Source organism: Coccinella septempunctata, chromosome 2 (assembly GCF_907165205.1).
Source record: "Coccinella septempunctata chromosome 2, icCocSept1.1, whole genome shotgun sequence".
NCBI lineage: Eukaryota > Metazoa > Arthropoda > Insecta > Coleoptera > Coccinellidae > Coccinella > Coccinella septempunctata.
Window position 1 is genome coordinate 35,134,033 of NC_058190.1, and position 18,456 is coordinate 35,152,488.

Sequence of the window (18,456 nt, forward strand, 5' to 3'; positions counted from 1 at the left end):
TTAGCTATACTTCTTTCTAAATGTCCCTATTTTTTCCTTGGCGTAAAAAAACATTGGTTACGCTACGATAAGATACGTATCTCATGTTTCTAAACATAAAATTGTTTCTGATCTGAACATCAATGAGGATCCGTACAAAAAAGTTCTCATACTGTATATTCTATCAGGTCGTAAATTATGATAATACGTTTCCGGTGAAAGTGGGCTTTATAGTTTCAGTCAATCATCATTAAGTCAAGGACTACATTAAATAAAAATAATCAGAGACTAATCACATTTCCAATACTATTAACAAAATTAGAATATCTAAGTATAACTTAATTTCCAAACGGTCCGAATTTTTAAAGAACAACTTCACTATATACTAGATTATTCATTTCAGAATGTTGAAAGACCCGTGAAATGCAACATAATAAGATGGAGGTACTATTATCACAAATTGTAAGCATAAAACATAGATAACCGTATGCGATAAACCTATACCATAAAAAACTTAATCAGCATTATCATTTCAAAACCTGAAACAGCGATAAAGAACATAAATCAACTCCCCTCCCGCCCCTCCGTGAACTAAGTCCAAGTACAATTTGCTGTTGCCAGGCAACGCCATACAGTTTCACATCCGCATAGTCCGTTGTGTGAATATAACATCGTCGAGGACACAAAGGAAGTTTCACTGAGTTTCATGCCATCCCCACTTTTCGTGGTTCCAAATGGTTCCAGTTTGGTTCGCTTGCGCTAGATGTGCCCCTCCACAAAACGACCATAGCACAGCATATTTTCGTCCTCCTCGCACCTCCTTTCCCCCCGCGTACCTCATCTACGCGTCCCTGCCTTCAGAGTTCAGTCGCGTAGTTGAGTTCAGAATTCTATGCTGTTCTGATTGTGCACAGAAAGTTATCACGGATATTCTTTATATAAGAACACAACAATTAGGATACTTTCTTACTAATTTTCCGTTACTTCATTAGTGTTGTATCAATAAAACTGTTTGACAGTTGTTGTCATAGAACTTCGGTTCGTCTATATTATACGCACCGAATTCCAGCGCTTAGTTTAAATTGCTAGCCATGCTTGTGAGTATACACTGGTTAAATGTAAATAGATTATAAGAGTTATAACTTGCGCATTGGGTGTGTGGATATAGCAGTTGTGTTGGAGTTGACTGTTCGTTGCCGATCTATTCAGGCCGTTGTTCAATAATTAAAGAATGAAATTGAGGACTTTACTTTCTTTTTTGTTATGGTTTTAATGAGCGTTTGTACTCGGGATGTGTGTTCTTATGTTATGCCTGTGATGAGCTGACTTGTTTGTGTGGTTTATGTTCCCGTTTTCGTTTGTAGCTGATATTTTCATTTCGTTTTAGGATGAAAATGAAAAATGTGTCTGAAGCCGAGACATTAAGGCAGGTCAACGGTGAGTCGACTTCAATCATTTCCATATTTTAAGGTTAATTATGCCGGCTCTACTTTCAACTGTGGTTGTCTATATTCTATATGGTTATGTTTGAATAAAGTAAATAAAACATCATGATTGTAGATGTCGACAACATGATGTAGATATGAGGTGATTGGCATATCTAGTGTTCTTATTCTCTTTTTTTTCATGCATGCTCTTGTACAGGACAGGACTGAATTTTTTTATAGTCAAGTTATTTATGATGCATCTCTTAGGACCATATTTCGAATAGATTTTTAATTTCTTCATCAATGAGTATGACAGTTAGGTCATGGTCATAGTATGATTCGGTTTACCATTTGTGATTTCTCGCAAATCTACATTTTTTTACACGATCAAAAATCGTCGAATCCGCATGACAGTTGGATAATCATATAATATGGGGTGTCCCACAAAAAAATCACCGTTTAGTTTTTCCAATACCATTCGAATTGTCAATTTTAGTTTGTTGTGTAGTTGGACGTATTTTGATTAGGTTCATTTTACCAACATCATCCCCTAGCAGGCAAATTTGCCCCTCAAGTTTTTGAAAAGGTATTGTGGGTAGATAAACACGTCACAAAGGGTCAATTCCGATATTGCTGGTTTTACCACAGCCCTCTTAAACTGTGTTAAGAGGGCTGTGGTTTTACTGTCCCGCAATCGAATAACAATAGAACTCGAACGTCTGGGCCAATAGGCATCGTCTCTGGGAATATCTACAGTACCTAGTACTGTTCGGGAATGTCGGAACTACCCCAAAGGTCCATTCAATTTGAGAAAAATCCCACTTATTTTTTTACGCTTTGACATGGAATAAAGTTGGATGACCTTCCTTTAACCATAATCAGAACAGCGTAACTACCAAAATGTTTTTTTAACTACCTGTTGATATTCTTGATCTTTCCATAAGTCCTTTATGGACCGTAATGAAGTATAATTTTGTTTTGCCTGTCCTAGTATCATGAGTTGGTCTCCAGCAAAATGCAGTCTCATTTTAAATGTCAATGATTTTATATCGAAATTAAATATTGGATATTGGTCAATACTAGTTTTATTAATAATTATTATTAATTCTTGTACCAGCAAGACCACAGTCAGAATGTAGACGCCTCGAAGATGTATCGCTCGACCCACATTACCTATTCAAAATTTTGATGGGGTAGCTATATAAGTCGAAATAAATAAATCTTGATGTGAAGTCAAATGCTCTTGCACTCAGTGCGCAGGTATACTGAACACGTCAAAAGCTACTCAGCCCTCACGAAGCATTTTCTGTTATTTTCGAAAATACAGGTACGCTTTAGTTGAAAACTAGTTTCTGGATTCTGGCTTTTGAATAACGTTTTTAACGTTGAGCGCCATCTGGCGAATAGTTTCCGAGGTAGAAAATTTCTTGAGAATTTTTTTTCAGTGATATAATTACCACAATATCTTGCATGAATCTAATGATGATGTTACGTACATAGTTGGGTACTGAGGATAGTAACTGTTTCTATGAATTAAGACCTAAGAAAGGAATCTAATTGGCAGACTACTATCACAAAAACGTAATCTGCCAATCAGTGTCTCCACCATAATTGGAAGCACGAAGCACGTATTACCATATAAATAAATATGGGTGTATGTAGTGCTCATAAGATGAGTTTATACAGCTTTACTAAGATCTAAGAAAGGGACCATCTAATTGAAAGATTGCGTTCACGCAAAATATTCTTTTCCTTGGGTCCTCTCGTAGTTCTTACTCACTCTGCTTAGACCCAACAACCCAAGAAAGGGATCAATCTGATTATGGGTTCATGGTTTGTTCCTAATGGTGAGTTTATTCAGAGTAACTGAGAAAGGGACCAATGTCATGGGCAGATGGCAAACACGAAAGAATCGATAATGAACGTACGTATATAAGTATACAGGGTGACAATTTGAAAACTTGCCAGTTCAATTAGGTCACGACAAGGATGATTTCAGGGAAAATGCCGGAACAGGTCAAGTTCTATTCGTAGGGGACATATTTGGAGCTAAATTGTAAGCCGAAATATTCTCAACCGTAGGTGTAGGAGCTATCACCCCTAAATTCTCAATAGGGAATAGGGGGTGAGCTATACCTCAATTGAGAGATCACTTGACCCTCTACATGAATACTATGGTTTGCCTATTTTTATTGAGTCCTTGAGGTAGTTACAGGGGCTGACAATTTGAAATCTTGCCAGGCCAATTATGTCTCGATAAGGATGTTTTCAGAGAAAATGCCGGAACAGGTCAATTTTTATTCGGAGGGGGAACATATTTTGAGCAGAATTGTAAGCCAAAAATCTCCTCAATCTTAGGTGTAGGGGTTGTCACGCCTAAATTCTTAATAGGGAATAGAGGGTACCGGTGTGAACCTAGCAGACCGTTTCCAGCAGACCGTTCGACGGAAACACCCGAACGCGGTGACCAGTGGCGTACAGCCAAAATTTTATAACACGGAAACTATTCGCCGGAGCATAACCATATTTGGAATGTAAGATCTTTATATCAATGTGATTAACCACAAAAAAAATCAGCGACTCGCATAGGGATCCAGGGGGTGATTCGTCATCCCCTAAATTTCAAAATTTTATAACACTGAAACTATTCGCCGGAGCATAACCATATTTGGAATATAGGATCTTTATATCGATGTGATTAACCACAAAAAAAATCAGTGACTCGCATAGGGATCCAGGGGGTGATTCGTCATCCCTTATATTTCGAAATTCGATAACACGGAAACTATTCGCCGGAGCATAACCATATTTGGAATATGGGATCTTTATATCGATGTGATTAACCACAAAAAAAATCAGTGACTCGCATAGGGATCCAGGGGGTGATTCGTCATCCCTTATATTTCGAAATTCGATAACACGGAAACTATTCGCCGGAGCATAACCATATTTGGAATATGGGATCTTTATATCGATGTGATTAACCACAAAAAAAATCAGTGACTCGCATAGGGATCCAGGGGGTGATTCGTCATCCCTTATATTTCGAAATTCGATAACACGGAAACTATTCGCCGGAGCATAACCATATTTGGAATATGGGATCTTTATATCGATGTGATTAACCACAAAAAAAATCAGTGACTCGCATAGGGATCCAGGGGGTGATTCGTCATCCCTTATATTTCGAAATTCGATAACACGGAAACTATTCGCCGGAGCATAACCATATTTGGAATATGGGATCTTTATATCGATGTGATTAACCACAAAAAAAATCAGTGACTCGCATAGGGATCCAGGGGGTGATTCGTCATCCCTTATATTTCGAAATTCGATAACACGGAAACTATTCGCCGGAGCATAACCATATTTGGAATATGGGATCTTTATATCGATGTGATTAACCACAAAAAAAATCAGTGACTCGCATAGGGATCCAGGGGGTGATTCGTCATCCCTTATATTTCGAAATTCGATAACACGGAAACTATTCGCCGGAGCATAACCATATTTGGAATATGGGATCTTTATATCGATGTGATTAACCACAAAAAAAATCAGCGACTCGCATAGGGATCCAGGGGGTGATTCGTCATCCCCTAAATTTCAAAATTTTATAACACTGAAACTACTCGCCGGAGCATAACCATATTTGGTATGTAGGATCGTTATATCGATGTGATTAACCATACAAAAAATCAGCGACTCGCAAAGGGATCCAGGGGGTGATTGGTCATCCCCTAAATTTCAAAATTTTATAACACGGAAACTATTCGCCGGAGCATAACCATATTTGGTATGTAGGATCGTTATATCGATATGATTAACCACACAAAAAATCAGCGACTCGCATATTGATCCAGGGGGTGATTCGTCATCCCTTATATTTCGAAATTCGATAACACGGAAACTATTTGCCGGAGCATAACCATATTTGGAATATGGGATCTTTATATCGATGTGATTAACCACAAAAAAAATCAGTGACTCGCATAGGGATCCAGGGGGTGATTCGTCATCCCTTATATTTCGAAATTCGATAACACGGAAACTATTCGCCGGAGCATAACCATATTTGGAATATGGGATCTTTATATCGATGTGATTAACCACAAAAAAAATCAGTGACTCGCATAGGGATCCAGGGGGTGATTCGTCATCCCTTATATTTCGAAATTCGATAACACGGAAACTATTCGCCGGAGCATAACCATATTTGGAATATGGGATCTTTATATCGATGTGATTAACCACAAAAAAAATCAGCGACTCGCATAGGGATCCAGGGGGTGATTCGTCATCCCCTAAATTTCAAAATTTTATAACACTGAAACTACTCGCCGGAGCATAACCATATTTGGTATGTAGGATCGTTATATCGATGTGATTAACCATACAAAAAATCAGCGACTCGCAAAGGGATCCAGGGGGTGATTGGTCATCCCCTAAATTTCAAAATTTTATAACACGGAAACTATTCGCCGGAGCATAACCATATTTGGTATGTAGGATCGTTATATCGATATGATTAACCACACAAAAAATCAGCGACTCGCATATTGATCCAGGGGGTGATTCGTCATCCCTTATATTTCGAAATTCGATAACACGGAAACTATTTGCCGGAGCATAACCATATTTGGAATTTAGGATCTTTATATCGATGTGATTAACCGCAAAAAAAATCAGTGAATAGTTTTCGTGTTATAAAATTTTGGTGTTTAGGGGATGACAAATCACCCCCTGGATCCCAATGCGAGTCGCTGATTTTTTTTGTGGTTAATCACATCGATATAAAGATCGTAAATGCCACAATGGTTATGCTCCGGCAAATAGTTTCCGTGTTATAAAATTTTGAAATTTAGGGGATGACGAATCACCCCCTAGATCCCTATGCGAGTCGCTGATTTTTTTTGGGGTTAATCACATCGATATAAAGATCCTAAATGCCAAATATGGTTATGCTCCGGCAAATAGTTTCCGTGTTATCGAATTTCGAAATATAAGGGATGACGAATCACCCCCTGGATCCCTATGCGAGTCGCTGATTTTTTGTGTGGTTTATCATATCGATATAACGATCCTACATACCAAATATGGTTATGCTCCGGCGAATAGTTTCCGTGTTATAAAATTTTGAAATTTAGGGGACGACCAATCACCCCCTGGATCCCTATGCAAGTCGCTGATTTTTTTTGTGGTTAATCACATCGATATAGAGATCCTACATTCCAAATATGGTTATACTCTGGCAAATAGTTTCCGTGTTATCGAATTTCGAAATATAAGGGATGACAAATCACCCCCTGGATCCCAATGCGAGTCGCTGATTTTTTGTGTGGTTAATCACATCGATATAAAGATCGTAAATGCCAAATATGGTTATGCTCCGGCAAATAGTTTCCGTGTTATCGAATTTCGAAATATAAGGGATGACAAATCACCCCCTGGATCCCAATGCGAGTCGCTGATTTTTTGTGTGGTTAATCACATCGATATAAAGATCCTAAATGCCAAATATGGTTATGCTCCGGCAAATAGTTTCCGTGTTATCGAATTTCGAAATATAAGGGATGACAAATCACCCCCTGGATCCCAATGCGAGTCGCTGATTTTTTGTGTGGTTAATCACATCGATATAAAGATCGTAAATGCCAAATATGGTTATGCTCCGGCAAATAGTTTCCGTGTTATAAAATTTTGAAATTTAGGGAATGACGAATCACCCCCTGGACCCCTATGCGAGTCGCTGATTTTTTGTGTGGTTAATCACATCGATATAACGATCCTACATTCTTAATATGGTTATGCTCCGGAGAATAGTTTCCGTGTTATCGAATTTCGAAATATAAGGGATGACGAATCACCCCCTGGATCCCTATGCGATTCGCTGATTTTTTTTGTGGTTAATCACATCGATATAAAGATACTACAATCTGAATATGGTTATGCTCCGGAGAATAGTTTCCGTGTTATCGAATTTCGAAATATAAGGGATGACGAATCACCCCCTGGATCCCTATGCGAGTCGCTGATTTTTTGTGTGGTTGATCATATCGATATAACGATCCTACATACCAAATATGGTTATGCTCCGGCGAATAGTTTCCGTGTTATAAAATTTTGAAATTTAGGGGATGACGAATCACCCCCTGGATCCCTACACGAGTCGCTGATTTTTTTTGTGGGTAATCACATCGATATAAAGATTGTAAATGCCAAATATGGTTATGCTCCGGCAAATAGTTTCCGTGTTATCGAATTTCGAAATATAAGGGATGACGAATCACCCCCTGGATCCCTATGCGAGTCGCTGATTTTTTGTGTGGTTGATCATATCGATATAACGATCCTACATACCGAATATGGTTATGCTCCGGCGAATAGTTTCCGTGTTATAAAATTTTGAAATTTAGGGGATGACGAATCACCCCCTGGATCCCTATGCGAGTCGCTGATTTTTTGTGTGGTTAATCACATCGATATAAAGATCATACATTCCAAATATGATTATGCTCCGGCGAATAGTTTCCGTGTTAAAATTTTGGCTGTACGCCACTGGTCGCCGCGTTCATGTGTTTCCGTCGAACGGTCTGCTGGAAACGGTCTGCTAGGTTCACACCGGTATAGAGGGTGAGCTATACCCTATACCTCAATTGGAAGACAATAGTATTATTATGTAGAGGGACATATTGTCTTCCAATAGAGGTTTAGCTCACCCTCTATTCCGTATTAATTTAATTTAGGGGTGATAGTCCCTACACCTAGGTTTGAGGAGATTTCGGCTTACAATTTTGCTCAAAATATGTCCCCCTCCCTTGAAAAATTGACCTGTTTCGGCTTTTTCTTTGTAAACATCCTTGTCGAGACATAATTGGCCTGGCAAGTTTTCAAAATGTCACCTCCTCTAACTACTTCAAGAAATCAATAAAAATTTGCAAACCATAGCATTCATGTAGAGGGACAATTGATCTTTCAATTGAGGTTAATCTCACCCCTATTCCCTATTAAGAATTTAGGGGTGATAGCCCTTACACCTAGGGTTGAGGAGACTTCGGCTTACAATTCTGCTCAAAATATGTCGCCCTCCGTATAAAATTTGATCTGTTTCGGCATTTTCTCTGAAAACATCCTTGTCGCGACATAATTAGCCTGGCAAGTTTTTAAATTGCCACCCGGTATATACCATCGGAAATTTCAATCCAAATGAAATATTAGGCCGGGAGGCAGGGGCTTTTTTTTAAAGGAATTTCATCCCGGCTGAATTCAATTCTGTATGTTGTAGTCACATTGCAAATGACGAAACTGACCGTCAAGTAGCGGTGGGTGCGGGCGTGGGAGGCGGTGGAACTCGGGAAAAAATGCAAAGTTTCAAGTGATTTTATCCCGGCTGAAATTTTCTATATGTAATATTGATGTTAATTAGAAAAATAATAGTGAAGTCAGCCGATCGGCGGAGGGTGGAAAACACGTCAGTTGAGCGCGTAAACTTGGTAGAAAAAATTGAAAATCAAGTGATTTCATCCCGAATGAAAACACCTCCATATGATTTCTCACATGTATGGAAATATAAAAATGACCGTCAGCTGCGTGTCTAGCGGGGGAAAGACCGTCAGTCAGACCATTGAAAATTCCGCGCGCCGTAAAATGCATGAGCGCGCTTATACATTTTTGCTCTGACTGACGGTCTTTCCCCCGCTAAATACGCAGCTGACGGTCATTTTTATATTTCCATAAATCATATGGAGATGTTTTCATTCGGGATGAAATCACTTGATTTTCAAATTTTTTTCCCAAGTTCACGCGCTCGACTGACGTATTTTCCACCCTTCGCTGATCGGCTGACTTCACTATTTTGTTTCTAATTAACATCAATATTACATATAGAAAATTTCAGCCAGGATAAAATCACTTGAAATTTTGCATTTTTTCCCAAGTTCCACCTCCCACGCCCTCACCCACCGATGGTATTGAAGCTGACGGTCGGTTTCGTCATTCGCAATGTGACTACAACCTACAGTATTAAATTCAGCCGGGATGTTATTCCTTGAAAAAAAAGCCCCTGCCTCCCGGACTATATAAAGATGAAGAGAAAAAAGTCTAGATGAAAAGAATAAATCTTACTGCGATGTATACACTATTGGGCATAAGTCTGGATTGAATTAATAATTCTTCAATCAATAACTCAAATGTGAAACATCTCAATTTATTTTTGCAACAAAATGTCTATAACTAATAGATATTTTGTTGTTCGAGATGATTTGGTAATTGATGGGCTCCTCAACTAAAAACTATTAGTTGGGAAGTCCAAGAGGGAAATCAGATTAATATGAACCTTGGACTCTGTGTAGAGTACCTCTGCTAAAAATTAGACCTATATATGGGGATACAATGGATACATAATTGTCTAGGACTGCCTGTCGAAGAAAAAAAACCATCATTGTGCATACTCAGCGTCGATTTAGCAAATGTCCGAATTATCTTTAATTTTTTTATGATCTGTTCTATACATACATTGTTATGTCTCAAATGATCAATAAATATTATTATTATGTGGTTAATTAAATACATGCTGTAGAGTATATTCCTTTAATCTAACGATTTATGCGTGACGAAAATGTGTGGGAGGTCGACAACCTTGCAAAAAAAAGTCGCGTGTACATTCTTCATTTTTTGAAGCTTATGATTAAAGAATAAAAGAAAAAATGTAATCTGACAGTTGCAGTAAGCCGACAACAAAAATTGCCAATAAAGGTCACAAAAACCAGTTTTTTCACCATTCTCATTCCTGAACGTTTTCGCATTCATTATGTTTTAGAGTATAACATTTTCTACAAATTTCGTCCGAAGCAATTTTTTTATGTTGAAATGTTTTTGAGATATATGGCGATGAATGCGAAGCGCTTAGCGATGCTGAAGCGAAAAGTCCTCGGAAAATTCACTCGTTGGAAAATAGTAAGTACATCACTCTCTTGATAAAAAACGGTTAAAGGTATGTGAAATGTCTTCAGATAAAAGTTTCATAGAATTAGATTACCTACAACTTTCATAATGAAAACAAAAACGATTAGAGCTACAGGAAGAGAGATATAAAAAAAAGCATTGTTATCATTTTCGAACTGCCAGATTGAGAAACCCCTTTTATAGGTGTCAGATTAATGGTCAACACGTCTGCAACGCCGAGATTAATCATCTGTATCAGAATCTGACGAGTACATTGTACGAGTAACGATTTTTTTTGCATTTTTAAAGGACCGCTGTAACCTTGCGTCACGTCCGAATTGTCAGTCTCTTGAAAATTAGCTTCCTTTGGGTCCAATTAACAAATCCTCTGAAAATCTGACACGATCAAAAAATTTTTTTTACCATTTTCAACTCTTCCGTACGCAGAGCTCTACCACGCAAACTGTCAGATTAACATGAATTTATTATCAGAGACACGTAGCGCATATACAGTTTTATAATCTGAGACTCTCGAGTATGTATACCTGACGATTTTTTTTACATGTTTTGTGCAGGTCTGCAGTCGTGTGCCCCAGCGCTGAAGCTGAAAGTGCATACATCATAGAACCTTTTTTTCTTTCTGCATTCTAATCTTCAGAATCTTCTAGGTCTCCACGACGCTCGAGTAAATCCCGATATAGCATCGTGGGCTAAACGTGGCAAAAGATAGAAAATCTTACGATACATTTCATTAAAGCGTTCTACTACCCCCTAGAAAAAACTAAGCAAAATTAGAATGATCTAACCCATATTCCAACGGTTGGTGAGCTACGTGAGCGTAGGTGAACTAACGCCCTGCTCTAACTTAAAAAAAAAGTATTCCCTGAATAGCCTTTTCCTTTTTGGGACCTAACTCTGAAGTACTTCTTAAATTTCCCGAACTTCCGAAAGTACTCTCGGTCTTCTGAATCGACTCTAACTTCGACTTTCGACTCTCGACTTCCGACTTCCTTCCTTTTTCCCTTTTTGGTTCCTTTTATCATTTCCCTTCCTACTTCGTAAACCAAATATCTTTTCCACCTCCCGTGGGTGGATACCCAATTATTCCTCGCTCTAACCTTGAATTTCTGCTATTAATTGAATCAGCCAGTTAATACTGAAGATTATCTCCGAATATTGAATTGATAAATAATCTCCTATGGGCAGGTTATCGTCTAAACTAAACCGATTTTCCTTTTAACTCGAGACTTGCTTCTTGCTTCATAGCCGACATGAAACTCCACTTCTTCAACAATGTTCCGAATCGAAAAATACCGTTCCTAGGTACATCGCCAAATCCTTTATTCTCACGTAATTAATTTTCAGTTTCAATATTCTGCATAGGCAAATACAGGGTGGGCCATTAATAATAATAATAATAATAATAATAGTGCCTTTATTTGAATGTTAAAAAAATACATCCTTTCACAGAACAAGGGCGAAGTCTAGCATAAGCTACTCAACTTAACCCTTCCAAATACATACAAAAAAAAAACAATTAATTTTTCTAATAAAGTACATGAAATAAAACATTTTTAACAGCTTTGTTCGGTCAACAACCGTCCCCTTAATGCCGACCTCAGCGAACTCACGGAGGTCAACTCATACATATGAGCATGCTCATTGTAGAGCCTCACAGCGTTGAACGTAAAAGAGCGCTGAAACGTGGCTGAACGAAAACTAGGCAACATAAGCCTCTGTCCATGCCTGATCGCGACCTCATGAACATCCCCTCTGAAAACAAGTTTCTCTCGCAAATATGGTGGAATGGATGTCTGTAATATGCGATGTACCGCGATAGCCATCTGCAACCTGAAGATATTCTCGACCCTGAGCCACTTAAGTCTATTTATCGCCTGACTCACCCCCCTGTCATACTTCCTCAAACCGAAAATGAATCTGCAGCATGAATTTTGAACCCGTTGCAATCTAGATCTTGCCACGGCATCAAGACAAGGATAAAAAAGAATCAGACCATATTTCAATATAGACAACACCAGGGCTTCACAAAGGTATTTACGCGAGGATATGTCAAGGAAATGTCTTTGTCTATACAAATATCTCAAAGCAAGGAATGATCTCTTCAGTATCAGTGATATATGTTCCCTGAATCTCAGCTGGCAATCAAATACAATTCCAAGATTTTTGCAGGAACTGGAGGAGGGAACCGATTCACCTCCCATCCGGACATCGGCCATCATGATTGCATTTCTGGGAAAGAATGGCAGATAGGAACATTTGCCGACATTAATTTTCAAATTATTTTTCTTACAATATTTCACAATCTCCGACAAATCATGATTTATTTGCTCAACAGCTTGGTCAATAAGAGAGGGGTGAAAGGAAAGGCGAGCCTGAGCGTCATCGCAATAAAAATAAATACATACAAATCTGACTATTCGATACATATCCGCTATATATATCAAAAACAGGAGAGGGCCGAGAATAGAACCCTGAGGAACACCCGAAGTTATCTGGCAATATTCAGAAAAAATTCCATGCAGTCGAACCCTCTGATATCTACCAGAAAGATAAGACTTGAAAAACCTTAAAGCGGCGTTATCAAAACCAAAATAATATAATTTGGCACAAAGCAGATCATGGTCCAAGGTATCAAAAGCCTTGGCGAAATCTAGTAAAGTTAAAATTGTAGCATGACCCCTATCCAATGATCTCAAAATATCATCTGCTATATTCAACAGCAGTGTGGTAGTACTATATCCCCTTCTGAAACCCGACTGCGCGGCAGTGAGAATTCCATTGACTGTGACATAATCATAAAGTTGGCGATATAATATCTTTTCGAGCACTTTCGACATAATAGGCAATATACTTATCGGCCGAAAATCGGATACAGATTCAGGGTTTGCCACTTTGGGTAAGGGATTAACAACAGAGTACCTCCAAGCAGCCGGATAATATGCGGATTCAATACAAACATTTACAATATGCGTCAAGAAAGGCAGAATAACCTCGAGTGATAGCTTGAGCATTTTAGCAGATATGTTGTCAATTCCCTGTGCATTCGAACCAAGACTCCAGACTACATCTCCAACCTCCTGCGCACTAGCTGGTTTGAATGCAAATTCAATGTTGGGATTGAATTTATTGGAGTAATAACTTTCCACTCCGAATTTTGAGCTTTGGGATGGAATAACGAAAAAACTCTCGGACAGGTCAAATTTTGTTGAAAGGGAGACAAATAAGAGTGTTCAAATGAGTTTGATATCACTACCCCTCTAGCCGTAACTCTTAACAATTCTCATTTTTAGGGAAAAGTCGAGAGGCACCTTGTTAGAAAGGCAATTCAATTTCCTGCATGGTGTATTTTTTTTGTTTTCATCGCTTCATTAATATACAGAGTGACTCGGTATTCCATCGATAACATCGATAACGAATTTGGATCTTTGAGATGGAAAAAACGCTTGGACGGGTCAAAAAATGAACTCGATATCACAACCCCTCTAGCAATTATACCGTAACATCAATTATTTCAATTTAAACGAAAACGCACGATTTACGACCTATTATCTCTATTCAAAAATAATTGCTCTAAGTGGTAGCGGCTAGAGGGGTAGTGATATCGAATTCATTTTTTGACCCGTCCGAGCGTTTTTTCCATCTCAAAGATCCAAATTCGGCGTGTGAAAATTATTGATGGAATACTGAGTCACTCTGTATAATAATAAAGCGATGAAAAAAAAACACTCATGCAGTAAATTGAATTGCCTTTCCAACAAGGTGCTGCTCGACCCCTTTTCCCTATTCAAAATGATAGCTGTTAGGGGTCGCGGCTAGAGGGGTTGTGATATCAAACTCATTTGGACACCCTTATTTGTCCCCCTTTCAACAAAATTTTACCTGTCTAGGCGTTTTTTCGTTATTCCATCACAAAGCTCAAAATTCGGGGTGGAAAGTTATGGATGGCCCACCCTGTATAACTCATTTTCCGATTAAGAGGAGTTTTTACCACGAGACTTTCTCGCCATCCGTATTATCCGTAAGGGGAGAAATTTTTCCAGAATTTGGGTTGTTGCCAGCACTTGAACGATCAGTAGAAGTTGCGGATATTACAATAGTTTCCACTTTCGTCGAAAAGATGGCAGTACATTACCAACGTCTTCTTTAAATTTCAGCAGGTTTGGAATTGCAGCCAATGGAGAGACTTTTCGAGTAATTTTTTATGTGAAAATTTATTGAAATAAACATTTCATCTCGGAATGTTAATAACATGAATGAACATTAGTTTTTTAATGAAAAAATTTTCCAAAATTTTTTTTTCGTTTGACGAATGAAAATATGTCTGAATTTCCGGGATGACGAACTGATTGAATTGAATTATAATAAATTAAAAACCATGTATATAAATTAGTGGTTTCGAACGTGAGATTGTACCTTCCCGCTTTTTGAATTGACCACTGAAACGCTATAGACCCCTCTTTACCACAATATTGCTATTTATTACAACGATATGAAACAAAAAACCTTGAAAATCAACTAAACTTCATATTTATAAATGCATTTCCAATTACATATTAATGATTTAATTTTTTTTCCTCTTTAGTTAAAACTTGTTATTTTTTTACAGACGAATCCTGCTCAAGTGACGACGAATCACTTCCATTGAGATGTTGGGATTGCAACGTGAACTTCACCTCTAAGATCTATCTATACAAACATCTCTTTCATCACATCAAACAGCCGAAGGTGAAACTTACCAAAGTTACCCTTCCGCCCCTGAAGATAACCCTGAAGAATACCAAAGGGAACAGCTTCGAGATTGTCCAGTCTCCCTCGTCGGGGAGGGGATCGGACTGTGAGTCTGACAAGCTGGAGGAAGAGGACGGAAACGGGGAGAAGCAAGAGGTAGGTTTATACGAATTTATTCATTTATTATACGACTGAAGTTTTTTTCGTTTCTGAATAGTTGAATCTTGAATGGCTTCGGTTTGCGGTCCTTGAATTACGTGCGTTTTCGCTTAGAAAAACATGTATTGTTTTTGTAATATCGTGAAAAAATAAAAAGCTTGTAACTGCCACAGTGTCTACAGATGTCACTTATGTGATAAACAAAACAACAATCAACTATTTTGTAGAAAATTCAGAGTCATCTTTTTTGGGGATATGATAACAGCTTTGTTTTGCTCTAGGTAGCACTGCAGATGATGTAAATTGAGAGCATGTATTAGAAAGCATAAGAAACACGTATATCTACTACCTAACAAAGAAACACAGGAGGGGCTGTTTAAATTTTATTTTTTTTTTTTTTGGTGGAACATAGAGATAGTATAGCAAGGAGTAAATTATTAAAATATAAAAAAATAAATAAATATTTTTTGTTACTTAAATATTGTTGTCGTTTTTGCAAATTTTTTAAATTTTTCAACAAACCAGCTGTTTGAGGAGTTCCAATGTCGATATTTAGTTGTTGTTAAAATGCCTAGAGCTCGTGTACGCGGAATTTATCGCCAGCTAAGTGAATTTGAAAGAGGTCGAATTATTGGTTGGAGGCGGGGTTGTCATTTCGAGGAATCGCTAACCGTACGAACAGAAATCCAACTGTTGTTATGAGATGTTGTCAAGCGTGGTTCGATAATGCCCAAAATCGAAGAACAGTAGGCACCGGACGTCGAAGGGGCACAAATGAAGTTCAAGATCGGCGTAAGACTTATGGCCATTAGAGATCGATTTACGACAACTCGATCTTTGGCTGATGAGTGTTTGGAGAACAAGGCGATCCTGTAACTGTTCGAACGGTTTACCGCCGTATAAGGTCTTTTGGACTGCAGCATTATCGACCCCATCTTGTGTTACCTCTTACGGTTGAGCATCGCCGGCAACGATTACAGTGGTGCAGAGAACGACAACATTGGAATGTGGAATGGCATCAGGTCGTCTTTTCTGATGAATCTCGATTCTCCTTGGGTGCACATGATGGCTGAAGAAGGGTAAAACGACGTCGAGGAGAAAGACGTGAGCCTCATTTTGATGTTGAGCGTCATGTACACCGGACAGTAGGCGTTATGGTATGGGGTGCTATTGCACATGGAAGTAGGTCACCTTTAGTCTTTATTCGAAGTAACATGACAGCGCTGCGCTACCTTCAAGAAATAGTGGAGCCATATGTTCTGCCTTACCTTAACCGGCTTGAGAGTCCAATATTTCAGCAAGATAATGCTCGACCTCATGTTGCCAGAGTTAGTTTAAACTTTTTTGAAGCGACCCATGTGAATCTTTTGCCATGGCCGCCCAGATTCCCCGACCTTTCGCCCATAGAGCATGTTTGGGACATCATGGGTAAAAAACTTGGAAATTTTCCCCAGCCTCCACGGACTTCGGCGGCTCTGAGACATGAAGTGAAGGTAGCTGGGGATAGTATCCCTCAGGAATAAACAGACCGTCTTCTTGCATCAATGCCAAGACGTGCTGGGGAGTGTTTAGATAACCGCGCTGGACAAACTCATTATTAACAAATTTAATAAAAAAATTTGTAAACCCTTCGTTAATCATTTACTGATTGCTATACTATCTATGTTTTATAAAAAAAAAATTAAAATTTAAACAACTCTTTCTGGGTGTTGCAGTTCCTTTGTCAGTTAGTATAAATCTTTGTCTATTAGTCAGATATCCTTCACGAGTATAGTGAGAACTAAACTAAATATATTCGATAATTGGCCATTCAACTATTTTATTTAATTCACATTGAATTCCTCTCCTCGTGAATAAAATTCGTCATAAATTATCTCAAAGAAGAACAGTAAACTGTTGTTTATTTTTTCATAGATGACAACCCCAATGTTTTGAAAATGTTCTACCACTAGAGGAAGGAAATTTCAGAACAAATTTGTTATGTGAGGTTCGCGTTGTTTATAAATATCGTGTTGAGAAATCATCAACGTATTATATCGTGTCGTATTGGCTGAAATTTTTGTTGGACCTTCTAATTTCGCTGCTCTTGACATTTGTCAGATTTGAAAGTGTTTCGTTTTTGGTTTTTCTGAGACTGAAAGTACTTATGTTATATTTTGTATAATTAGAAATACATACCAGAGATATTGCTCTGAGGTGGGTTTACTGCAGAATCGGTTCATGTAAACCGCTTGTCAAAAGTTGAGGAAATTGATGTTTTCCGAAGTTTCATTTAAAAAAAGCCCCTTGATGACCACAGACTTTGGCAACAAATTGATCAGGATTTTTTCACTAGCTAGAAGGAGAGCATGCAGAAAAGGTGCAAAGCAGTTATTGATCCACGGAGAGGTCATAATTTCTATTGTGAATAGTACTCTTAATTTTCAGAATTTTAAGTTTTTCTCAAAAAAATTATACCTATTTTGAATATTTTTACCGTTTATACATAATTTCTTCCAAACCTTATTATTCTAACCTGAAAAACTCTACCTCTACCTGTACATATTTCAAAAAGAAATTGGAGTTTTCTGTAAAGAAAACATATCCTTAACTTTGATGAGCATTTCATTTTGTATATATTTTTGAAGTATGTTATTTTCCTTTCGTAGCATGTCAACATGATAACTCTGCGACAAGAGGATGTTCTTGGTGCCGTAGATAACGTAAAGTTTGCATGAAGATATTTTTGAACGCCAGAAATCATGACCAGGTGTTCTTACAAAGATTGTAAAAGTGATTCAAGAAAAAGTAAAAGGATCAAGTTTCATCCGTTTCCCAAGAAGAAAAACCTTTCGAAGTGCCTCAAATGGATAGAACTGTGTGGCAATGAAAAATTAACCCCAGATAGTATAACTAGAAATACGTACATATGCAACAAACATTTTTCTGGAAAATTCACCAAAAACTCGATTCCAAACTCCTTTTCTCAACTACGAATAAACTCTGATGTTCGCTTGACTAGTATCTCCCAAGATGATTCAGAAACGGTATGTGTGATGGGTGATAATAAGAATAATAATAATAAGAAGAGTAGCAATAGGCCGGTTTTGCCCTTATTTAAGCTCATCAGTGTGGCATATCTCAGCCGACCAAATCAGACAGAGAAATTCCAGCCGCATCGAAGTACTATCAGCACAGTATAGACACTACTATAGAC

General features: G+C 38.1%; 1 protein-coding gene across 2 annotated transcripts in view; it reads left to right on the forward strand.

Moving 5' to 3' along the window:
• Nucleotides 1–585: 585 nt before the first annotated feature.
• The window catches only part of LOC123307235 (transcription factor SFL2-like), a 33,030-nt gene continuing 15,159 nt past the window's right edge, over nt 586–18,456 (forward strand). Inside the window, exons 1-3 of one of the 2 annotated variants that reach the window (XM_044889464.1) lie at nt 586–1,076; nt 1,367–1,416; nt 14,980–15,257. In XM_044889464.1, coding sequence (XP_044745399.1) covers nt 1,368–1,416; nt 14,980–15,257 — 327 coding nt within the window. In that variant the 5' untranslated portion in view covers nt 586–1,076; nt 1,367. Of the gene's footprint in view, nt 1,077–1,126; nt 1,417–14,979; nt 15,258–18,456 lie in introns of those variants that run through there. The other variant, XM_044889465.1, reaches the window with a different exon arrangement.